Source organism: Diplotaxodon limnothrissa, linkage group LG18 (assembly GCF_057381915.1).
Source record: "Diplotaxodon limnothrissa isolate DT_005_m linkage group LG18, D_limnothrissa_male_GT1.1, whole genome shotgun sequence".
NCBI classification, from domain to species: domain Eukaryota; kingdom Metazoa; phylum Chordata; class Actinopteri; order Cichliformes; family Cichlidae; genus Diplotaxodon; species Diplotaxodon limnothrissa.
The window spans coordinates 15488670-15515317 of NC_140613.1; the positions used below are offsets into that span (position 1 = coordinate 15488670).

General features: G+C 38.1%; 2 protein-coding genes across 2 annotated transcripts in view; one reads left to right on the plus strand and one right to left on the minus strand.

Annotated features, from left to right (window-relative positions):
• Positions 1-7441, plus strand: part of pth1r (parathyroid hormone 1 receptor) — a 29945-nt gene extending 22504 nt beyond the window's left edge. The window contains exons 8-14 of the mRNA XM_085377792.1: positions 3671-3824; positions 4225-4285; positions 5124-5190; positions 5340-5434; positions 6480-6621; positions 6958-6999; positions 7079-7441. Of these exons, the coding sequence (XP_085233918.1) occupies positions 3671-3824; positions 4225-4285; positions 5124-5190; positions 5340-5434; positions 6480-6621; positions 6958-6999; positions 7079-7441 (924 nt within the window). The remainder of the gene's footprint in view (positions 1-3670; positions 3825-4224; positions 4286-5123; positions 5191-5339; positions 5435-6479; positions 6622-6957; positions 7000-7078) is intronic.
• A 3050-nt stretch (positions 7442-10491) lies between these two features.
• tmie (transmembrane inner ear) lies at positions 10492-24851 on the minus strand. The gene is made up of 4 exons (XM_085378766.1): positions 24741-24851; positions 20590-20707; positions 15113-15262; positions 10492-10781 (listed from the first exon to the last, which is right to left on the minus strand). Exons 1-4 carry the CDS (start codon positions 24849-24851, stop codon positions 10492-10494), a joined length of 669 nt encoding a protein of 222 aa, XP_085234892.1.
• Between the last annotated feature and the right edge of the window lie 1797 nt (positions 24852-26648).

The window sequence follows — 26648 nt, forward strand, 5'->3', positions numbered from 1 at the left end:
CAGACTGTGTTATGTGCGTACTTTTTGTTTGTATATTCAGTAAAGAAATGGAAAGAAATTATGGGTTTAATGATACTGTTTAAAATTGGTTCTTTGCTAAGTGCAAGTTAATTGTAGACACAACACTCGCTCGTCCTTTGAGTTGTGTGCAGTACTCTGTGCTTTGAGTCCCAACTTTAGTGTTTGCGGTTAATTTTGTTGGTAGTCTATTGATACATTTATGTCACATTGCTTTTAAAGATTAATACAATTGGCATGAGAGACACCGATCATTCACGTATAAAATGTGCTTCCCGTATGTTGCATGGTGATAACGCACTTAGTTTCAAAACTTTATTCTGTGCATGAAATAAAACATTTTCACTCAGAACTTTGAAACAGTGGGTTCAAAAGCTTTGTTCCACACAAATACAGATAATGGATTAAGACACTGGGATGGACACAGAAAATAAGAGGCTGCGAATAACACAGGAACAACATTTGTGAATTAGTGCGCTTGGGACTGATAATTAGACATTGCGTAAGAACTGAGTTAAGCCAGTGAACTACATCCATTCTCTTTATTTGTGGTAGAAATATATATAGATAAAAAGAAGTCAAACATTTAATTAAATTATTATTTAATTGAATGTTTTAATAAAACAGACGCATTTCAGAAAGCTGCAATAATAATCCATTGGTCGACCATATAACACCGTAACTATGAAGCGCAGATGCTGTGAAAAAACTCCACAGTGGACTCTGTATGTGCTGTCTGCATGCTTTTAATCTGCATATTTAACATGCAGCATATTTACCAGACTTATCATCTGGTCTTAACTCGCTAGCATGATGATGTTTTGGGTCATTTACAGTACAAACATAACACAGCAGAGATTAACAGAAATGCTGTTAGTTTGCAGGTGATGAATATTAACCTGTTGCTAACTCTAGTACAATTACAGCAATGTTTATTAATGTACACTGTCCCTGTTAAAAATAAACAAACTCAGTTCTATTCAATTCAATTTTATTTAAATATTTAGAAATGATCAAAATAATCAAACAAATAAATAAATAGACAATTACTGATCACATGGAAACTTATGAAGGTACTAGATAAAAAAAAAAAAAATTCAAAAGATTACCAAAGCCAGTCGTGGTAGACGCTAACCTCTTTTTGTCTGTAATTCCACTGATACCCATCTAATAATCTAATAATTGCTAAATTTTGTAATCAAGAATCTCAACCCTATAATGGGAAAGGCAGATGGCCACGACGCTTGAGACCTGAAGCTTTCTTAATAAGTGAAAACGTATACTTGCTGGTGGTGGGAGGAAATTGATCCACGCCCTCTGGGGACCAACAAAATTTAACAGCAATCCATTAATGCTCAAATGCGTACAATGGATTGTTAGCACCCTATTATGGGTTATGTCTGGGAAGGAGTCATATCTCTGTAACTACTCGCCCCAGTTTGTTTGTTTTTTCAGAAATTTTCTCATCCCCCCCACCCGTAAAAAAAAAAAAAGACATGTTATTTTTTATCAGAAAAAGAGTCTGGCTAAAAAACCAACATATACAGTAATGAGCCTAAACTCACACAGTGATCCATGAGCAAAATGTGTTGTTTCCACAGTAACAAAATGGCATTGTAACTAGGTTACAGATGTAGTTCAGAGCAGTATTTTCCCATTGGGTGGGTGCAATGACAGTAGCGCTGCAAATTTAGATGTTCCTGAGGTACATCTAATGATAATGAGAAACTTTTATGTGTTATTCAAGATTTGAACTACATTACATTTGCCCATGCTTTCACAACATATGACCCAGCTGTCAAAATATGTCCAATTTCTCTAACAGTCCTAAAGAAAAGGAACACCTGAAGATGGGGAAATCTCATAAAGCTGTTCTGCTATGAGTAAATAGTTGTCACATTGTCTGGCTACATTTCTCACTGAGGCTAGTCAGAAGATCTACGAAGATTCCTCTCGAGCTGCTGTGACCGCACTTAGAGAAAAAGAAAGAGGTCCCATGATTCCCAGTAAAAGTCTTTATTTTGTTCAGAACCATCCTTCATCACAAGGATCTGTGAGCACTTTGTGTGCTAACCAATCTGCAGTAATTACAGACAAGAAAATGTGATTAGAGATCGATGTGGGCTAGAGTACTGTAGCCCGTTTGCTTCAAGGCTTAACACGGTGTGCGTTCAGAGATGCTCGTCTGCATACCTTGGTTATAACAAGTGCTTATTTGAGTTACTGTTGCCTTCCTATCACTTCAAAGTAGTCTGGCCATTCTCCTCTTACCTCAGGCTTCACCAAGGCATTTCCACACAGAGAACTGCTGCTCACTGGATTTTTTTTTCGTTTTCGGACCGTTCTCCATAAGCCCGAGGGATGGTTTTGTCGGAAAACCCCAGTAGATCAACAGTTTCTGAACGACTCAGACCAGCCTGTCTGCCACCAAAAACCATGCCACATTCAAAGTCGCTTAAATCACCTTTCTTCCCCATTCTGATGCTCAGTTTGACCTTCAGCAGGTCATCTTTACTATATCTCCATGCCTAAATGCATTGAGTTGCAGTCATGTGATTGACTGATTTGCAATAATAAGCAGTTGAACAGGTATACCTAATGAAATGCCAGGTGAGAGAGTCTTCATTTTTCTGACACTATCAGAGTTGTAAATTGCCAATATATCATTCATGTTTATACTAGCTGGAGGTCAGCTAACAAGATTTTAACCTCGTTCGTGCCTCTAAAGTTGCTCAACAATTAGCGGTGTGGCGAAAAGCAGCAGGAGTGAATCCTGCCTGAAAAATAATCATGCCTGTGGTGAATAATCTGAACATGAGTAACATAAGCCATATTGTTTTGCACCTTTCAACAAGAGGTCAGTCAAACGTGCATGACATAAAAATGCATGAAGACAAAAGTTGCAGCTGCAGACACAGATAAATTAGAGCATTATTAAATGGGAGACTATAAAAAAATAAAATATATTTTAAAAAAATGGGTAAAGCACTTAATGTGTGAATTAATTTTATTTATTACAAGGTTGTAGCAAACAGAAATATCTAAGCCTTCAGTGGAGCAGTCCTGCTGAGTTTTTTTCATCTTATCTGGATTTTTTGGGAGCTCATTTCAGCGCTGATGCACAGTATTGCAAAAATATATTCATTTCTCAATGCAATTTTGACAGTGTGCAGGACTTTGTTTGCAATGTTAGATCAGTTTCCCCTGCTCATATTCAGCTGTCTCGTGAAATACATGTGCAAAGTGTTTTTCTGCTCAGCTGTGTGATGCATAAAAACCAAATTCTTCCTCTCCATGCTTAGTCCTGACCCTGGGGGATAGCGAGTAAAACCGTACCCAGACAACTTGAGAGGCGTGAATGGTCCATAATGTATCAGCAGGCGTGAAATGTATTTTGGACCCAAACCTTCCAGTGGCCTTTAAACCAAGCAGTATTTGATATTCAGCTCTGTGGCACATAGGAAACCAGCGCTGACATGAGAAAACTGTAGAGGCCCACAATCCATGTCAGTGTCATCATAAAAACCTATTGAAAGTGCCCTTCTAGTTTATCACCTGTAGCTGAAATCAGAGTATCATAGGTGTATGTTAGAGTTATAAGGTATGTGTTTAAACTTTAAATCTGTTGCTTCTTTTCTTCTTCTCTCTATAGATTACCTGTAAGGTGGTCGTGACCTTGTTTATGTACTTCCTGGCAACTAATTACTACTGGATTCTCGTGGAGGGTCTCTACCTCCACAGTCTCATTTTTATGACCTTCTTCTCCAATAGAAAGTGCCTGTGGGGATTTACTGTGATTGGATGGGGTGAGTTTGCTTGCTTAATTTACATTGTACTTGCATGTTCAGTAGATCCATTGACCTGCAACGCAGCTCTTATCAAAGGAATTAAATTTTTGATGGTGTAATTAGCATGCAAATAAGTTGGAACACTTTGAGGTACTTCCATATCTGCTGATGAAATTCTCATGAATAAGAAAGGACAATGGAGAATGACTCATCTGGAGAAAAAAAAAAGAAAAAGATTTTGAATATGGGCTTTACAGTTCCTGCATTGTACACACTGTGCGTATAAATGTCATAAGCACAGCGCATACAATGTGGATGCTGTGCTACCCGGATTCTTCTCACATGAGCAAATTATTTTTTGTCTTTTTGATAAATTTTTTATGATACCAAGTTAGACATTTTTTATTTTATTTTGCAGGTGTACCAGCTGTGTTTGTAACCATTTGGGCAACTGTGAGAGCCATGTTTGCAGACACAGAGTAAGTGATCCATAGAAGCAATTTAGTTTCACTACTTTCCCATTAAGTGTGTGTGTACAGTTGTGTATGAATTAACCGCACATATTTGGTATTAGTGTGTCCAATAAAGCTTAAAGTGGCCAAAAATCAGTGTATTCAAATTCGATTTACAAATGGGCAACTTCACCTGGGTCAAAACTGCCAAAACTCCCAAACCAGACGGGCAGAACTTCAACCACCTCCAACTACCATTATCTGCAGTGTCCACATTGGTCCTGTACCACAGTAAAATATGAAGTTTCTGCAGCTGGGAGCTCGCGACTAAGCTTGTATCCAGCAGCTGTAGAGTGGAACTAAACCACATAATTCTCTTCTCTGTCTGTGAGAGAGCAGCAGAACATTTCTGCCTCCTGTCTGGGTTGTTTTATTGTTTTTTTTTTTTTTAGCAAAAAAACCTACCATACATGATGATAACCACAATATGTACCTTTGCAATATATTTGGGAAACTGAGTAAACATAATAATATCCATATGGCTTAAAATCTAGCAGTAAAACCGGCCTATGGTTAATACCATACTTAACCTAAATCAAATGCTGTCATTGTGCATTGTCTATAAATCTTTGAAATGACATCTGGGGTCAAGTGAACTTTTAATTCCAAATAAAAAGAGCAGATTTTGTTATTTCAAAGCCTTGCAAATCTTAAAGTTCTTTGAGAGCCATAAAACATGACCTGATGTTGTGTTTGTGCCCTTTCTGTATATCCGACATGATGGCAGAAAACAATACCCCCCCCCACAAAGAAGGTTGTCATATCACTTGTTTATTGATGCCTTGTTATTATTTGTCTATCACAGGTGTTGGAACCTAAGCGCAGGCAATTTTAAATGGATATATCAAATGCCCATCGTGGTTGCTGTAGTGGTGAGTACGTGCTGATTTCAACTTTCCCCTACCGTGTGCGAAATGACAGTGTTTCGCTGCACCTGTGGCATCACAGCTGATGGATAAGACACCTTTCAGTGATTCCAATTACATCTAATTCTAACATTATGTTTCTATTTCCTCTTCAGATTAATTTTCTGCTATTTCTGAACATCGTCCGAGTCCTGGCAACTAAACTGCGAGAAACAAATGCTAGAAGGTGTGACACCAGACAACAGTACAGGTGCTGCGTACTAGCGAAGTGCAAAATTATTATTTCTTTTTTTCAATATTTTCTTTTCTGAGTCATGTTACGATTCATTTGAAATTTAATGCTGCAACCAGCAAAGGTAACATTTAGCTACATCATGAGATGCACACGATATGGACAAAAGTCTTGGGCCACATCTCTTTGTAAAATCATGGCTAGACTGCATCTAGCCATGCAGTCTGCCTTTACAGGCATTTGTGAATTAATGGGTCGGTACTGTAATAGTATGTCACCATTGCAACAAGTCAGTTTGTGACATTTCTTTCCTCCTAGATATTTGCGATTAACTGCAAGTGATATTACTGCAAAGTGGAAGAGCTGAGGAACCACAGCAACCACAGTAAAGTTACAGAGCAGGGTTGCTAAGCGCTGAGGGGTTTAGTGCGTAAAAGTCACCACAGCTCTGCTGACTCTGTAACTGCAGAGCTCGCAACCTCCTCTGGCATTAACATCAACACAAAAATTGTGCGCCCAGAACTTCATGGGAGAGCAGCTCCTGTACGCACCTTTGTCCATATAATGCATTTTTGTAATCACTTATGCTTCTCGGGGTGACAGTCTATCCCAACTGTCAAAGTAAAATAAATCCTGGGAACATACTCGACAGGTTTCTAGTCCATCACAGTGCACGTACAAACACACCTAACCCTAAACGACACACTTTTATCTGCAGTGAATTTCCCCACATAGCCTAAGTCTTACAAATGTGGGAGAAAACCCACACAAACACAGGGAGATTAAACGTGGGAAATTCTCAACACAGACTACAAGGTCATCTTCAAATTGCATTCCAACTGTTCTGCACTGTTCAGCATTCAATTTCAAATGATTTCAAATATCATCAAAAAAATCATCAAACCCTTGCATGTAAAAAGCTGGAAATTAAGCTTGATTTGTGTATTTATTTATTTTTTGCTAACAAATGACTTTAACCTTCAATCCACCAACTCATCTTTATTGTTGATCTATCAAAATGAGATGTTTATAAAGTATTGTGTTACGATTTTGAATGTTACAGAAAACTGTTGAAGTCCACGCTGGTGCTGATGCCTCTGTTTGGCGTCCACTACATCATATTCATTGCCATGCCATATACAGAGGTGCATGGGATTCCATGGTTGATCCAAATGCATTACGAGATGCTCTCAAACTCCTTCCAGGTAAAAATCCTGTGATGAAAATTTCATTTTATTCTGATATAAATAATGATGTGCTCAAAAAATCTAATAGGCGTGATTTTTCAGGATTTTAAATGTCCTAAGGGTTAACCTTATCACCAAAAACCAGTTAGTGAATGTCCAGTTGTTGCTTATTGTTTAGTTCTTGAGTTATGGTTAGATCCTAATCAAGATTAAAAGAACAACAGGAGTAGCTGATGACTGAAAATATCAAACAAAATGCCAAATTTTACAGCTAAAATGTTAAATTAAAGTGCATTGCAAAGATATTTCACTCACGGATAATGGGAGTAAAAATCACTGTTTTCTATATTGCAGGGATTCCTAGTGGCAATTATATACTGCTTTTGTAATGGAGAGGTAAGAACTCAGAAATGTTGCCTTTTACACATTTTTACTTCTGCTTTTATGCATAAAAAAAAGTATTTTCTCTTCTAAGGTGCAAGCTGAGATAAAAAAGTCCTGGAGCAGGAGAACTCTAGCCCTGGACTTCAAAAGAAAAGCTCGAAGCGGCAGTAACACTTACAGCTATGGACCTATGGTATCACACACCAGTGTTACCAATGTCACTGCCAGAGGACCGCTGGGCCTCCACCTCACCACGAGGCTGGGACCGGTGCCTGTGAATGGGCACAGGAACCTCCCTGGGTATGTGAAAAATGGCTCCGTGTCAGAGAACTCTATACCGTCATCGGGACAGGAGCTCCACATTCCAGCCGAAGAGCATTCTGCGCATACTCGGCCTTGTGAGGACGAAAAACCCTCGCCCGTGGTTGAGGAGGAGAGGGAGACAGTCATGTGACCTGCAGGACGCTGTCTTTGTCGGTGAAAATCGAGGAAAGAAAATCATCACGAAACAGTCTCAGGATGCCTGCATGCATCGACACTGCCAGTTTTTTTCTCCTGTGAATTGAGCCGGAACATTGCCAAGCGATGAGGCTCGAGGCAGAAAGGCCGTATCGCTTTTGCGGGCTTATTTGATGGGTGATGACTGTCGTTGTTGCAGCAAATAACTCTTTCACCAACCGCCTGCCACACTGAATGTGTAAAATGTTGAGAAGAGGACTGCCGTTCTTTACTTCTTATTCACTGCCATAACTGTTGTTATCCTTCATTTATGTTTCCTCTGGAAGCAATCATCTTGTGGTCATTTTTTTTTGTGCATAAGTAAAAACTGGGGTTTTGTAGTTACTACAATGGCCAAGAATACCCTTAATCACCAAAGTAAAGCCAGGTGGGTACTGAGCGCTCTCAGAGGCAAAAATGTTGGCAATTTAATCAGGAAGTTTTGAATGAAGATTACGTGTGGCTTTAAAACTATTAATCCTACTTGTTGAGACGTGTTCATGTTTCCTGGTGTGGAATCTCATTTGTTCTGCATTGGATTAAATCCACTTCAGCGTAAAAGGGAAGTTACTCAGGTAATTGAAGTCCTCTGTTGTTGCACACCTATTTTTATACTGTTCAAGTGGTGTTTTAGCATAGTCAGCTTTTTGCTCCAGAGGATCCATGTGTGTCATAAAAGATTATTTTGTGTTTCTCTTCCGTTCACACACCGCTCCCCCCACCCAGTATTCAGTCCTCTGACTCCACAGATTTTGAATGGTTAAAATGAATGTACTAGTTTTTAGTTTTTTGTCCATATAAAATGTTAATACTCACACGGCCAAACTAAAAACACCAAAGTAAGAATGTCTTTGCAGACAACCCTTTTCTCTGAGTAACGTCATGTAACTCAAAGGAAAACTGTATATACTGGATATATTCTCAAAGTTGTCAAAAGATGAAGCCCTATTAGAAGGCACAGGATGGAGGCAACAGTCTTATTAATATTCCAGAGGAATATTAATTTAAGGAGGAAACAAAGAGTCTTAAATTCCCCGTGGGATTCTAGGAGTGATATTTGTGATGCTCTAGAGAAAAAAAACTGAAGTTACTACTACACAGTATTTTTTACAGGTAGTCAGTCCAGTGTTGTGCTGCTTCTATGATGTATATACGAGTCACGATGTTTACAAAAATCAGAGATACATTCTAATTGTGAGCTTAAAGTGTTCCTATGTATGGATATGTTATATGTTATAAAGCTGTTTTGATGTTTTTGTTTTTTTCATGTATTGGTTTATGGGATGTTGGCAATATTTGGTTATGTACATAGGCCAAAACAGAACAGTTGAATATCTTTGTAATTTACTATACTTAGCCTGCATGATTGGCAGGGTAGCTCACATGATCTATTATACCAAAGAGAAAAGACATGATAAGCTGCCAGAGAAGAGGTTATACTGAAGATTTTATTTGTATTATCCTCCACCATCACGTTTACAGTGACCAGATTGTCTTAATTTTGCAGTAATATTTTATTTTTTTCTTGTCTTTAAAAAAAATCTTTCGTTTCATGTAAATAGCAGTGAAAGATTCAAAACACCCAGACACAGAGTAACAACAGACCAAAGCCTTTAATATTACATTTGTTGTTAAATCCTTAACATTGAAACTATGTTTCAAGATCTAACATTAGAATGATTCTGAATGTCACAAAATTTTCAAGCAGCAGCTGGCCAAATTTCTACATATTCTCAAGTAAATACAATTTAACTGTAAGCTCCCCTGCATGGCTCTTTGGGTCATTTCACACTTAGTTAGCCACCTCTTTAACTTAAATTCTCATCTGTTCAAGTTACTGCTTACAGTACAAACTGGATCCAATAGCACTAGAATGAAATCAACTTTACACACCGACTGTTTACCCTTTTAGCAAGTATTTAATGTTTTTAACATGCTTCATATTTTGCTATTATATATAAAAGACCAAAACCAAGAATGATTGAACTTACAATTTCAGTGTCATATAACAAATTCCCGTTTGCCATAGAGCTCCTAGCTGCTTTTGACAGTCAAAAGGAACATTTTCATTCTGCTATAATTATGACGTAAGCTTGACTGGATTGACTACAATAGTAATTACAGGTGGCTGCATGCCGCAGTGATGAAAATAGAAAAAGACAGACTGAGGGAAACCTTTATAAAGCCATGTTACCGTACCTTGCTGCCACAGAAGATTTAAATATCTATCATCCATTTGTATCCTTTATAATGGGTAATTTAATGCATTTCTCCCAGGCTTGTGACAACTGAAAGGTAGCCTAATTTGCAGACCATCAAAGAGTATACCATGTTACTGTTGTATAATCCAGTTTTTCACTCAGAGGTCGGGCAATGTCAGAGCATGAAGATCTTTTTTTTTTTTTTTTTTTGTAAATCAAGAACACTTGGAAAATTCTCTTTGACCACTTTAATACCCTTTAATATGGTGTTTTGTTCTGATTGTATTATGTAAAAAGATTGTGTTTTGGAATCAAGTGTACAATAGGGCCAATAACCGTAGAGCTAAGGTTGTATTTCATTGTTTCAAATACCTCTCATGGAAGTATAATGTGTATTCCATTGTCATTTATTTATCTTGTGCCGAAGTGTACTCAGTGGACTTGACTTTATAGTCTTCATGCTTTAGATACTGTAATGCGGGCAGTGACACATCATTCAGTCATTCTCTCTTCACTCCTTTGTGATGTAGGCATGTTGTAGATATCAGTGTAAACTTCAGATGAGATTGGAGGATGCTTTCTGATCTCTATTGTTCATCAGTGAATTGTGAATAAGATAATAAATCTATAATTCTACTGTCTTTTCATATCCTAATAAGACACAAACATCAATAATGTAATAATGTATCCGCATATATTTTATTATCAATATAATATACAAATTCCACTTTAGAAAAAGAGTTTCAAAATGTTCCCAGTGAAAAAATTGGATTTTTTTCTCCCGGTATTTACAGAAAAGCAGAGTTTACTTTTGAGCTTTCTTGCCCCCTCCTTTAGCCCCTCCTTTTGCTCCCTTTTCCCCTTTGTCTCCCTTCTCTCCTGGTTTCTTCCCTTTCCCGTCCCCATCTTCCTTCTTGGATGCTCCCTTCTCGCCTTTTTCACCCTTCTTCTTTGTAGATGCGTCCTTTTCATCTCCTTTCCCCTCTTTGGCACTCTTGCCCTCTTTCTTGCCCTCCTTGGTCTTTTTCTCTCCTTTTTCAGCATCCACCTTCCCAGAAACTGTTTTTACCTCCTCAGTGGCTTCTGCTTTTGCAGCTGCAGGAAAAAAAAAGAAAAAGGGTTAAAGGCTTCACAGCGACATCAGGTATCGTCGACACTCTCTGCCTCTAATTTTAATTGGGTGGGAAAATTTAATCCAGCGGAGTGTTGGGCTAAGTAGGTTGAATATAATGAAGGCGCATCTGTTTCCACCTTTTCTAATAACCATTGTCTGTTTATTCTTTTAATGGGATTGTTTGAAGTGCTTAACAGATGAGAACAGGAGAGCCAAAGTTAACAATCAGGTTTGTTTTCGCTCATTATTATTCAGGAGGCGAGATCTTGAGGCTGAGGCCAACAGAGCTACTGAAGATGCATATCGCATAAAAAGCAGTTTAGTATTGGAGAACGATACATTTGAGTAAAATAAAATGTATTTTTATCTTGTCTCATCTTAAATATCACCCTGCCTGGCTCGCTAGCCCTATATATTAGCCCTCGTCTTTGTTTGATTTTTGCCAGATGTGTTGCTGGTATAAGTCTCCTCATCTTAATCTCAGACAGACACTAAACAAGGATATATCCAAGGTTATCACACTTTATCAACAATAAGTGAATATAAACTCCACCAACAAGGATTGATGGGCACCCAACAATGTAACACTCATTAGGACCAACTGTGAAAATTCCTCAAAGGACATACAGACGACGAGCTGGAGTGAAATATGGTTTCTTCTATTTTTTCTTCTTCTTTGTATGATTTTTCCAAAAGCTGCAAAAAACACTGGCTATATAATCAAAGGCCAAGAAACCAAATGACAAACACACACCAAATGTCAAAAGCTGCCAGAGGGACTCGGAGTAAACCTAAGATCATTCAGTCCCCCGTTTAGCTGAAGTGGGTGAATCCAGCTGACTTAAAATAATCAAGCAACCATAAGAATGTCTGTGAATAGATTTCTTTGTGTTTCCATATTTTGAAGCTGTCTTCTGCTATTATCCTCGACTGTAAAGCTCTTTTCTCTTGGTTTCTTCTAGAGCTATCAGACGGGTTATGATTGAACCTGGCGAGCAGAAACAAGCATTTAAATTTCCAACATTTTGATCCCATGTCCATCAGACTCATATGTCATTTAAATTCCAATGTCAGACATGTAGGCTTTGTGCCATTTTGCCAGTGTCCTGTTGTTTACTTACTGCGGTGGGTTAGTTTAAGGTTAAGAAAGGCTCTGACTCTCACTATTAAATGTCAGATGTTCAGCGTGGATAAAACTGGCACAATTTTTGATAAAACATGAAGGCTTAGTGAATTTTAGAGTTGTGACATTTAGAAAATTAAAAAGTGACTTCCATCTCAATAAGTGTATTAAGATTTTGACAAATTCAGCTAAAAATGGCCACAAAGACATCATAAACAGTGAGTGTTTAAGAACAATAACTTTTTATCTTGCCCTGAGATGGGCTTGTAATAAGACTAAAGTTGTTTTTGGAAGTCTTTGCGCATCAAACTATGTTTTCCTTACTGTCTGAGGGGGGCAGATGTGCGAGAAATGCATTTGATTTCTTACAAACAAAAGATGCAACTACTGGCTGACACACGGGAATGTCTTCATTTCCAGCTACTTGAAACTATTCACTTTGAGCTCCAGAAGCAGCAGCTCTGGATGAGAGATGATGGTAGATAAGCGAAGACGACAAATTGGAGGAACTGTTTCACAACTGTCTTCTGTGAGTGTTTCTGAGAGAGATGGGGAGAGAGAGATAATAAGTTGACGCTAACGCTCTGAGGCTTCCATCTCTCACTGTAACAGTAGTTGAAACAGATACAGGCTGTGAAGCCAGAGATGCTCACTACTTTCTTTCCACAGATTTCATTTTTGGAGCCAATATGCTTGAAGCTAGTAGGTGCATGCAAGTGACACAGGATGCCCGACATTTTAGTGGCGTGAAAACCAACTCGGCTCATTTTACAGATGCTCACAATATCTGCCTTTTTGTTTAGCTGCGTTTTTGTTTTATGTTTTTTTTTTTTTACTTTTATGCAATGAACCTATTTTATTCCTGATTTGTAAACAGATCTGATATCCACACACATATCCAAAAAATAGGAGTGGACACTTCTTGATCCTCATTTGTAACATTTAATTAATAATTCAGTGCTACTTTTACCGATTAGCCTACTTCGGGAAAGCATTTCATGAATTTGATGTTGCTTTGCATAATCAAAACCTCATTGTAGAAGAAAAAACTCGCAAAACTTTTAATCCTGAGCTTCATATTAACATATTTGCTGTCTTACATTCAGCAACACAGGATTCGTTTTATTTTCTTTACTTACAGGGTCATTTGGTTTGTCAGATTTTACTGCTTAAAAACTTGGCGTTGTGTCAGCTGGTTATATTCCCCGGAGAGAGGCAGCAATTTGCATGTTTGCTTGTGTGTTAGTGCTCCTCTTTTGTAAACCGTGTACTGTGGTGTGTTTTTTTTTAGCACAAGCATATATGTTTTCACTCTTTTGTTTCCCTTCAGCCCCACTTCAAGACATATGGTCACTCAGTTTATAGCCAATAACAGAATATTTACTCCAGTGCATATTGGACCAACATTTTTTGGTTGACACTAGAGAGTATAAAACTCTGGATGCTTTGACCACAGCAGAGTCATCATGTGCCCAAATGCAGGTCTTATTTTAATAAATGATCACCTGGCAACTCAGTGACTGCTGATTGTGTTGTTTTTTCTTTTTTCTGATTTTTACAATAAATAGTTAATGTACTGTTACATGATATAGCACCTAGAGGAACAGGAAGTGACAGCTGTCTGTGGTTATTTGCCATTATTCTTACCTAAGAAAGCACCATCTTTGAGGAAACGCACCAAAGAACATTTGTAAGAATAAGAACACTTAATCGTTCAAATAATTAAACCCAGGAGTGCCGTGCAGATCGTCCATATACACTAGAAAAAGAGAGCGTGCTTGATTTGCTTTATTTAAAACCACTTTGGAGAAGCAAACAGACAGAGAGGGACGGGGACAAACACAGAGCACAAACAATAGATACGAGGCGTGGTACGTTCATTACAGTTTACAATGATTTTGTAATAGCAATATCCTGTCTTCAGAATTTCTGATCAAATCCGTTTTGTCTTGAAATCCACATTTTCATCAACATGAAGCAAAAAAATATTGGGACATTTAGGGACATAAGTACACAAGAACATACAGTATGGACTACAAAAGCCAAGCTGCCCTATAGAGCCAGAGTAGTTACATTCACAGAAGCAGCACAATACCTACTATTCAGCTCCATTAAAACTCACTATCAAGCAAAGTTTGGAGAAGTTAGATTAGATTGTACCGGTACTCTAATTTCTGACTAGTTCAAAAGTGATGAGGTAAGCAGCTGAATGAGAGATGCTCTTTTCTCGTTGAGCTTCTCTTAAATTTCATTCAAGGAAAACCAGATGCACTAAATATCGAACAGGCTGATGCATGTGTGATAAATGCAAGAAGGGGACTTTTAGAGCAGCTGCCAATGTGCATGCTATGTTTTTTTTGTTAAAGCGATTTAGCCAAGAGGAGTGTCTGAAGGAAGATAAGAGCTGAAGAAAAGGAGGGTGAAAATATCATGCTGTCTCTGGCAAAGTGAGGGAGCTGGGATGCTCCTCACTGACCCTAACAACTGAGGGCTGGCTGTTGTTAGCACTCTGAGTTTGAACCTGCTCAGAGAGTGTCTGTACTGCAGAAGCATCAGGGGCAGCTGGAAGAGAAGAGAAGAGAAGAGAAGAGAAGAGAAGAGAAGAGAAGAGAAGAGAAGAGAAGAGAAGAGAAGAGAAGAGAAGAGTTTAGTACATGAAAGTATCAGAAGAAGACTTTAACCAAGTGTGAAACATTTTGTGAGGTGAAAAAAAAGAGACAGCAAAAGTTTAATAAATCAAAGCTATCCTAGAAAATAAGTTATGTAAAAAGAGAGCTGTCCTTGATCTTAATCACAAAGCAGATCTGCAATACTAGAGAGAAAAACTTCTGTGATTGTAGATAGAAACCCAAATTCCTATTGTAACTCATCCATACAGAACTGAAGTCACCAGTGTTACCCCCCCATCCATGTCTGCGATGTGCTTTGGTCTAAGGGAGTCTGATGTCTCTCTCTGTCTATCTCTGTGCACTTCACTAATGGTTCAAGAGGAATGCATGGAAAATTCAAGCAGTTATCCATCATTTCTCTCATTTGAAGGAACTGGTAGTTGAAGTATTTAAGGAGTAGGACAGTTCTTGTGAACTTCCGCAGCTGGTAGCTGGTACCTGCTTGCAATTATAACTAAATTATAAACCAATCTAATACTATCATATTAATATTTGAAAGATATGAGAGAGGGGTACTTACAGCCTGGGATCTCAGTCAGCTCATTAAGAGGTGGCACTGTCTCTAATGTGTTGGCGTATTTCTTGGCAGCCTGCCTTTGTGCATGCCTTGCTTCAATTTCCTTTTTTGTTCTGGGAATTCGGCATTTGAATATACAGCACAGAGTGATGACTAAAGGAGAGAAGAACAAGGATAAAGACAGGGTGGCGTTATTTGAATAAGACATTTTAATAACACCTTACATGATCAATAAGAACTTAAGGGGCAGTGGCAGTCACAATATGCAGTGGGGTCCAAAACACTGAGAATACTAAGGTACATTTTTATAAATTCCACATTACAAATGAATATAAGCAAAATACAATATATATTAACATTCTGACTGAATGTTTAAAAAATAAATAGATTTCAGAATATCTTTGTATTTGTTTGGTGTTTTGGTCGTCCTCCTCCCATTCTTTGATGACAGAAAGCAATCAAGCTGGAGGTGTGTGCAAGAAAATACCTTACCCTATCCTACCATTACCGGACAAAGTTCCAAAGAATGTTTTATGACATGTTTTGCTTTGTCAGCATACAAATGCTTCCTCAAATATTCAGTGGTGAGTAAAGTCGAGCTACTGAGGAGTCCATGAGTGCTCCTTAATCCTGGTTCACTTGGACTCATTATCCTGCTGCAGTATGAATCTCTCTACACAAAGATGCAAACTAAGAGGGAGAAAATGTCTAAAAACGCCTGTGAGTGCTTCTTGTTCTAAACACATCCCTCAATGACTAACTGACTGAAACCGATGCTGACGTGTGATGAAGTTGCACCACAGCCACATGGCTGCATAATGAAGTGTAACTGTGTTACATGTTTAGCAGGCCAACTGTAGTTTTGCTGTGTTGGTTTGCTGTGTTGCTCTTCCCGGTCTCGGTACAGCCCACCTTCCAGTGGAGCCAGTGAGCAGCTGGCTCCACTCAGCAATCAGCTGTGGTAGTACTTAAGCTGAGGAGAAGACAGCCAGTGCCAGAGAGCTTTGTCCTGACAGGGACTGAGCTGTGGTGTTTGTTGCCTACTCCCTGGTGAATGTGAATTTTCTTCTGGATTGATGTGTTGAGCTGATCAGCTTCAAAGTCTGTTGCCGTATTTCATTTTGTTTTTCATGACAGTTGTTGCTTGGTCATGTTTTTTAAAGTTAAAATGGTGATAAATTTATTTATTTTGTCCCTCTAATTCTGCTTCAATTTCCCCGCAGACACCATTTGTTAGTTCCCCACATCCATTGGACTTACTGGTGACAGTTTTAACATTGATTGGTGTATTTTCTTTTTCTTTTGTAATTCTAGCTGGAGAGAAGGTACACAGCCACAGGATATGTTTAATAGCATCCTACATCTTGCATGCTACTTCTAGTCTTGCTCTCTCTTTCATCACTCAAACATGGCATGCTCAGCAGGGAGCGGTGAATGAAACATCCATAATTAATCTTTATTTACCAAAATGCTGGTTATGAAGAATCTAGTTAGAATGTTAGATTAGGTTTAGTCATATTTGCCCGTCTGGGTCTCTGCATGTGCGAGTGTAAAGTGTAAGTTTGTGAAAGGCTTTCTATTGTTACAAACCGCTGTGTGCACATTGAATAGGTTTTGTATATTGTATTGTTAAATTGTTGCTATGCTTTTATGTTTGTTACTGAAGCAGAAGCAGCCATGCATGTAGAGCCCTTTTACAGATTACATTGTCTATAGAAGTAGAGATAAAATGTTTGGTTGATTGAGCACAAAATTAATTAGCAACTATCTAGTTAATTTTCTAAAATAATTTTTAAAAACCATAACATTTCATGCATGAAACGATAGTCCTAGCTTTAAAACAGCCACCCCCCAGGCACTCAATAAACTATTAAAGATCCAAAGTATATACTTAGGATTTTTTTTTTTTTACTTATTTATTTATGTACACGAGGATAATTCATTCATGTCTTAAAAAGGCTCAGCTGTAACTCAACACCTTTGGCTCATTTTGTATATGCACATTGATGAATATGCAAATTAATCTGCACCTCTTCCCTGCGTCTTTTGCCCACAGCCTCCACCTACACTCTCCCATGGTATCGGAAAGAGCTCTTGCAAGATGAAGTCAGACATAGAGACTGCCACTGTGTGTGCCTTTTTAAGCAAGAGAGGAAAACAAGAGGTTTAGGACACAGTCGGGACTTTAAGGGTAAGGGGAAAGAAAAAAATAACATAATGCTTAAAATATATGCAGCACATTGAAAAGCAGCATCAAGAACAAAGCAATTAAAAAGATTAAAACTGTCAGGGAAGCTTCTGCACACCAAATCCCCTCCTCGTGGCTCCATTTGTGTCTTCTCCACTCCTCTCCACGTGTCTCCAAGTGGAGCAGAGGACACACAAATGCACACAAATGGTGCAACAGAGAGCAGAGGGGAGCAAAAATAAAAGTAGAGCCTCTCAGGCGGAGATTATATTCATTTCAGGAAGTATGCATGTGCAACTGTGGACACGATGGAGGATTAGTTACTCTTGTTGTACCTTTTTCCCCATGAGTCTCTTTGATGACACATGCATGAAGGGCAAGTGGGCTCTCATACATGCACAGACACATGAAACGAGTGTAGATTAGGTGATCAAATAGCTAATAATGTGTCATTAAGCTATAACTTGTTCCCTATCACCTGCTTTGACAAGTTAGCCCCACTTTGCAAGTTCCCAGCTTCTTGTTTTCTTGGTTTGTCTCAATCATGTTTTAGAGACCGTTACTAGACACTGAAATTCCACAAATATTGCAAAAATATTTGGCCATGCCATCAATGCCTTTGCAGATGACATGTCTTATACACAATTTTAAAACCTGCTTTTCATTAATTGGGTAATGTTGTGAGGTTTGGGCTGTTGGTTGGACAAAACCATGCACTGGGGTGACATCACTTTGAGCCCTGAGATTTTTTAAATAATTTCAAACCAAATAATTGAGAAAAACATAATCAGCAGATGAATCGCCGTTAATAACCATAAGTTGTAAACATCACATTGTAAACGTCCACGGCAGACCCAGTGGCATTTCGATAAGTTTTTATTAATCCCTACACGGTTGCTGTACATTCGCACTCAGAGCTGCAGCTCTCCCGCTGCCAGCTCAACATAACACCAACAACAACAACCCAACCACAGGACCCAGTACAATATTTAAGTCGGCGGGGCATGATTGCGGATGCCGTGCAGGTGCGTTATTTTTGATTACTTTCTGTGCAGTGTGTCAGCTCAAATTTGGATACAAAAAAATTGAACAAAATTTGGTTTTTGCTTAACAAAAAAGTATTTTTGTCAAGTTTTGAAAGATTTCTTAAATATTTGTGTTTTCTTGTTTTTATGGCGAGGGTCTAAGAAATTTGTTAAACACTGTATGGATTAAGCTTTCAGTACTAATTACACTCAATTACTTTTTAAACCACTGAATAGCATCACCTATTGAACAGTTGTAGGTGTATAAATGAGTTTATCAGAAAAGCTACACCTGTGGCGTTCATGGATTTAATGGTTTTATTGAGGTATTGTACTTTTGAATCACTGATTTTGTGGGTCTGCATGCTGATAGATAGATAGATGATTGCTGGCAGCAGATGTCATATGTTTTTTGTATTACTGTACTGCCAATTATGTTAGCGCTTTATTTTGCTGTTCGGTGTTTTTATTTAGTTCCCTTTTGCATTGTTCACTGTAAAATCTGTATTTTGCATAGTTCGAGGATTCAGTCCCGTTGCTCAGTGTCTCCAGTGCTTTGGCCTGTGTTGGTCTCTAGTCAAAACTGTAGTTTGAATATGAGAATTGACTTGATGGATATTTGTGGATGTCATTTTTTTCTTCTTCTTTTTTTTTTTTTTTTGAGAAAATGCATGTTTACTAAATCTTTTCATAAATAGCCAGCCAAGACAGATAACCCACAGAGTCTGTTGTGGTATCTTCACTTAGGTCAATTGACTCCCAGTGGTCTATGAACAATGGGTGTGAGTTTATTTATGAAAAGAAGCCTATGATGAGTAGGTCAAATCAATGTGATGCCGGCTGAATACATGTCTCTGTGAAAGGTCAACATAGAGAAATAAGACGTGCATGGGGGAAATGCAGACTTGGTAGGTGGACAAACCATAAACTGTCAGCAGCTGCTCTGTCAGTGCTACAGTCCTGTCTGCTTGAAGGACCTGATGCTGCTAGCCCAAGTTTACAGTAGGGCTGCAGCTCTGGGATGAGTGATAGCGGTGAAGCCTGGGGTGGCACTACCAGATAGGGTTAAGAGGGATAAAGACAACTCCAGTGGAGAAAAAAGCTGCTAATAATAATATGTCGCTTCTTATCAGGGCCTTTCAAGGAGAACAGTCCTTTTGGCAAATATTCACAATGTTAGAAACTATCTAAGGATAAGACGAACACACCCAAACAGCCTATCACTTATGATCTGGTAGTTGGACTTGATTGATTTGAGCAGTGACTTTTCCCAGAAGAAAGTCAATGCTTTAAGTCAGACATTTCTTCCGGTTTCCAGTTTTATTTCAATTAAAGTATGTCTGAATCCTTAAGATGTAAAATCGTGCTGTAAAATATTATATACTGTATATACAGAATACATAGAACATAACAAAATAGCAGAAATTTAACATTACAAAATGAAAACTATGAGGTCAAAATAACACATTCTGCGTGGTTGTAAGTTTCCTTGTGTTACTGTGCAACCAAAATCCATGTTCTCAGAAAGGGCACATGGAGTGTTTACTCTCTGCATGAGTAGGTAAGTAGGCCCATGGCATTTTTGTGTCTAAGGCCAGTGGTCATGATAACCCATCATGGCACCAAGAGCTTGCATGAAAGCAGGGTTATTATTTTTTTGCTTGCACAGTGACATGTTTCACAGTGGCACTAGGACTGTTTATCAATCAAGTTCTTTAGGATGTGGTAAAATTATTATTTCATCTAAATGCACCGGGAGGTCATGTTTTCTAAAAAATGATTGGTGAAGTATCTCAAAAGCAAATGATGTGGTGTCTCCCCTACAGTATTCCTTTTTAATATGCAATTAATGATTAGCCCCGGCTGAACTGCATCAGGGAACAAATGTGTAACCTGCTAAATGTCATTATGCTACCACTGCCAATGTGAGCATGCCAAAGACTCCATTCAGGCCAAAATGCAGATAAGAATGAAGACTTGAACTGTTTTCTGAAACAAATCTGCCAGAATAAAACAAACAAACAAACAAAACAAAGTATCTCTGCCCTCATCCTGCAGTTGTTCTTATCAGCTGCTTAGTGAAATTGTTCCATTTGCTGACATAATATCAGTATTATTGTGATAATCAATCACACTGTGCTTGATTATCACATCGTGAACTCATAATTGAGGACATTTGCATTCTGCGGCTACATCTCAAGATAGCTGTTTTCTTTATGAATGATTTGTGAAGGTGACAACAAAGTGATTTCCTGAGATATACTAACCAACTGCCAGAACAAACATGGAAAAGATACCAATGACCTGCCATAACCGCAGCCCCCAGAAAATAACGGTCTCTGAAGTGACAGGGTCGGGCTTCTTTGGGGGATCTGTGGGTAAAAGCTGTGGGCAAAAGAGAGAGAGAGAGAGAGCATCAACTGTTTTTTATATATCTGCACACAAACTAAAAATAAATCTTCACAAAAAAAAAAAGGATTAACAACAGTGCAAAGCTCAAGGAGCAACACGATCTTAGAGGACCTCAAATTTCAGAGAACTATTTTTAGTTTTCACTGTGATACTTCATTCTTTAGGCAATGCAGCATGTCAGTAAAGTACTTGGTGTTCGAGTTTTCAGTCACTCTGCAATCTTTTCTGACTCAAAGTAAAATGAAAAGTTTTTGAATCTGTCATATTGTCACAAAGCATTACCATTTAGATAAGAAATAAGGGTTGAAGTCAGACGGGCATTGATTCTTCAGCATACAGCTGGATGAAGCATTAAGGAATAATATCTGCCTCCTTTCTGTGAATTTACTACAAGTGTGCTGCCAACATCCTTGTACTGTATGTCCTTGTACAGCCTCACATTTCATTCCGAGCAATGTTAGCGCCTCAACATCATTTCAGTTATTAACAACAACTACAGTGTAGCTCATATTGTATTTACCTGGCAAGGATACTTTGGCAAATGTTTACATGTCCACAGATTGTAGATTTTCTTAACACAATTTCATGATAATAAAACATTAAAGGTTTATAGCTGATATCAAAATGAACCCATATAATGAACTCATATAATTATAGACACCATCTGGTGCTGGGATCGTATCAACCCTAAATGCCGTCACCACCAACTCATGAGTACACAGTAGTCATTACAACATTATTCCATCAGTAGGCAGTGCTGAGTCTTATCTTTGAACTCTTTCAGTTTGATGACACCTGTGAAATCACACTCACTGGGCCACAGAAACACATTTTGACAGCCACACGCATGCAGTACATTTGATATATAGATGTACTGTAAGAAAATCCCAAGAGACAAAGCAAACAATTATCAGAGCATTTTCTAACAAAATTGTTTAATCAATTATCGTACAAATAAAAAGGCTAATAAAATAAAATAAATAAATAAATAAAAAGGCATAAATATATGGATTTGGAAAATAAGTAAATAAATAGAAAATAAATAGCTATAAATAAAAACTAATTCCCTTGTTAACTTAGTGAATGGAACAGAAATTGTTGAAATCATTTTCAAATAATATATTAATCCATAAATATGTTGTTAAAATGAAAAATTGTATTAAATAAAATAAACTAAATGTATTAATAATAATAAATTAATTAATTAATTAATAATATTAATAAACCAAATGTATTAAATGAAAAATATATTAAATTTAAACATAAAGCCATCCATAAGTATGTAGTGAGTAAATAATTAATTACAATAATAAAATGTAGTTTGAAAAGAGAAATTGAACAGAACCCCCTGCTTCCTATTCCTGTATTCCTCTCATTTAGTCTTTCCTATACATGTTGATCCATGTGCTCCATTCCTAAAACAATTTGTGAATGTTTTGTAGCTCTCTTTTAAAAACTGCATTTTAATATACATTTTCATTATGTTCTTAGATTTATTTGTAACACTTTAAGATGATCAAATTGTATTTTTATGCAAAGTATTTATTGTTGCTTCATATTCAAAATCTTTTTTAAATCTCATATACTATAATTTTTAAAAAGTAATATGTAATTTAGTCAAATATTTAACTTTTGATTAATTTTTATTCTGAATGTATGTTTTCATATTGTACATTCTGTTAGTGTGACTGCATTTTATTTCTCTAATATTTTAATGACACTTTCAGTCCTCCATAAAAAGGATCTTTAGTATTTCTTTAAGGAAATCTCCCCAAACCCCCTGTATGTTTCCATGCCAGATGTGAACTTACATGGTCCCCCTTAAAAACAAGTACCCACAGTGACAGCAGTGAATGTGTTGCACAAGTTGCCTGCTTTCCATAAACTTTCTCAGTGTTCTGAGATGTCTCGCATGTTGTACAAAGTTTTTCTTGTTACCGTCCAAGACCAACTATTTTGTGATTTCAAAGCTCTCTCCAGAGCTGTGGATTAGGGAACAATAAGTGTAGAAACTGGCTGTAGTATGCGTTTGTCTTCCTGCTAGATCAATGACTTGGATCGGTACTACCACAGCCATCAGAGGGCCGGTTCCCTGATAAAATTACTGAGTAGATTTCTCCCTGTCTCCTCTGTATCGATCACTTGATTTGATGATACAAGGCTGTTTTGGAAACTCTACACTTTAGTCCATAAACCAACAGAGAACAGATCAGAAAATGGACATTATTGCATTTGTTGCCTTTATGTGTAACAGAATTATGAGATGAACCACAAAAAATCAAAGTTTCAAAAATAAACTAAAATGGTGATATCATACACGTGATAAACAGCAGCATAGGATGAGATGAAAAGGAAACAGTTGATGGGAAGGGTAAGTTAGTTAAAATACTAAAAAGGATGAGAGATGTCACTATCATACTAGAAATTAAAAACAAGCGCTCGTCAACTTCCCAGGATATCTCTGCTTGCTTTAAAAGCGCCAGTGCAAAAGGACCAGTTTGTTTACTCTAGTCTAAAAAGAACTGATAACAAGCAAACACGCCAAATGTGACAGTGTACACGGCTTCAGGGTGTCTGCACCGTTTATGCACTGAGCAGGATACAAGAAGGGCTGTGATCTTTAACAGAGAAGTTGCCAAAAAATGTTTTGTGTGTGTGTGTGTGTGTGTGTGTGTGTGTGTGTGTGTGTGTGTGTGTGTGTGTGTGTGTGCAACTCACTTATTGAGGATATTTTGCACATCTAATAAAACAACTGTTTTTCTTTAAGAGTGATTGTGTAATGCTAAGTACTTTCTTCCTGAGGACATTTCTTATTTTATTAATTATTTATTTGCCTTTTTTTTTCTTTCAGTGAAACAACAAGCACAAAATGACCTCAAGTAACCCCAATGTTAATGATTACATACCTAAATCTATAAAACATTTTTATTTGTTGGATGTTTGGCTGATTAGTTGGTATGTTAAATCTTCAAAGCCTTGATTGAATATTCTCCCTCAAATAATAGTTCTGATTTGCTCCGCTAAGGAAAACCTCTGGGGACTAATCAAGGAACATTAGTATAAGAACAAGGGATTAATACCTAAAAATAGAAAAGTGTGCACTTGGTTAAAAATGACTCAACATATAAGAGCAAAAGGCCAATTACTCAAGTAATGAAGTACAGGACCAATATTATGCACAAAGAATATGGACAAACAATTTCCTGAAATCTAAAGCCTTATATTTAATTCTACATTTAGCACATGCTTACTAGAAAATAGTTTTGCTGTCCTCTATAGCAACAACAAACATTATTATTATTTATTAACCATCTTCTGTCTCAAGCTCTTAAAAGGCATCACACAAACACCAAGAGGGAGACTGTTACTAGATGTTTCTCGTGCTTTCTCTCATCTTTCTCTTAAACCTGTTTGCTGCAAACTGAAGTTCAGAGGATGTTGATGCAAAAATGAGTCATAGATAAACATTGGTATATTGTTTCCTTGTGGAACACATTAAATATCACACTATTAGTATTCAACACAAAATTCATTCACTTTCATGTTCCTGTAGTTGACTACTACTGATTGACTTGATGTTATAAGAATGTTTAGTCATGCAGTCATCATTTATTGTTTCATACCTAAGAAAATGGACTTCAGATCATTTTTGTAGCCAGGTCTAATCAAATTCTCTGAATGTAACTCTTTTTTCTCTATCCCGATCAAAAGCACGAAAACCCTTCGAGTACTAGTCACCTAGCTCCCCTCTAAGAGCACCCATTTAAACATGTGTGACATGGCTGTTCATGTCAGCCCATATAATATATCAGGGTTCAACATAGGTTCACCCTCTCCTCCTCCAATAAGGCAAGACACAACTACGGCGGCAATACAAAGGAGCATTAATCGTACACATTTAGGCTTCCCCTTAAAACGCCGATGTACCTGCACTCGTCACTTAGAAACCTCGAGGCTCTTTCTGAGAGGAACCTGTGGAGGACAAGGTGATGTATCAGGTTCTTACCTCAGGATCCGGGATCTGGGAGAACACGGAGGACAAACACTGAGACAGCAGCACTGTTCCCCAGCCCCGCAGTAGGAGCTGAGGCGGGCATACAGGCTGATCCCCAACCATTCTCTCCCCTCTTTCTCCCTGCAGCCACCCTGCCCCCTCTTCCTCTCTTCTTTCTCTGCCTGCACTTGCGCTGTTTACAGGACAGGACCACAATGGCCCTGGGTGATTAATAGTGACTATGGTGATGAAGTCTTCCTCCTATCCACGGTCATGTCTATCTGTTGCCTTTATGTCACACCAGAGCAGGAACCCAAAAGCACCGGCAGTCACCAGTGCAGCCAGCTGAAAACTGCTCCACTAGAATGGAGGGAACCAGCCCTGCAGTTAGGGTACATTAATTAATTAACAGACCTGGTGTGGTTTACAGCCAGCTCATCCTGCTGGGGACAGGCTGTTAACTCAGACTTGGGGGGGGGGGGGGGGGGGGGGATGGGTGGTGCAGTTGAACATGATGAGGCTGGCCTGCACAGACACAGAGAAGCGAACGAGTGAGTCATCGCCTTTATTGCCCCTGGCTGAAGTGTAAAATCCTCACAGCCTCATCCTTTCAGTGTGGTAAAAGATGACGAGCCAAGCTGTCGTTTTCAAGTTGGACTTGCCTGAGGAAAAACGAATGACTTCTATGTGAAAATGAACACAACAGGGTAAATACTTGAGAAAAGAGCCAACACCACAAACCTACATTAACTCTATATCCAACTGCAGTGTTAAAGAGCTTTAAACTTTGCTGTCCAGCGACCTTGTTAGTGCAATATTGCCTTTATTGTAGCTCTACTTTAGTCTCCATCAAACCCTGAAACAATGCGATGCTCTGGTTCTGCTGAATGCTCAGTTTGCCTCTTAACAGTTTTGTTTTTGCATGTTGCAGCTGGCAAGTAAACCAGATAAGAGATGTGAAAATCAAATGATGTAATACCCCATGTGGAGCCTGGACGAATAAACTGTATGTGATAGTCCTCTGTAGACAAGAACCTTTGGATAACACACACTCAACTGATTGATTGTTAATATGAAATATTGATTAGACTGGCTGTTGATCTTGCTCTCAAACACATTTAATACTTTCCACAGCAATATCTGGTTTTCTGTTTTTGTAAGTCATCAGTTTCATTACTAATGGAACATAATGTCAATATGTCTTTTATTATCAATTATCCCACTACTCTCATCTGCTTCTGCTGTAAACGTGAATTTTCACAAATTTCACATATACCGCTTTATTAGTGGAGAATTACAGATTACATAAAGGTTTCTGTGAAATGACTGCAAAGAGACTGACTGACGCATCCTGCAGAGAGATGCTTTTCCAAATAGATTCGAGTATCATGCTGATGTCTCGGGGCACGTCTAATAGGCCCTTTGACATGAAATGTCATTAGTCAAAGTGGATTCGGTGTCATTATAGCTCCATTTTTGCCATCCAGCCCTTTTCACATTCCTGAGCAAGTCTTTAATTAACAGTGACAAAGTACCTTGTCTTTGAATGTTTTCTTTATAGCTAAAAACAGTCTGAATTGTCCCTGTAATCACCAAAGAAACAGGGACATCGTGTATTATTTAAACTGATGGGTGAACACACACTTCTGTTCCTCCATCACACTTGAATCTGACTTCCCTGATCAAAATCACTGAGAAACATACACTACTTTAGAAGGCAGAAGCCCCATCCTGAGGGGGTTTCGGTGATAATGACAACCCTTATCTGCATGCAGAATTAGTCAGAAATAGCTCCCTGTGATTGGCTTTCTGACAGAGGTGTAGGATGTAATCACTATACCAGTGCAGGATCTGTTAGGTCCAACCACTGGTGTATGAAAGAGCCTTTCTTGTTGTTTAATGCAATATGCTTGCACAAAG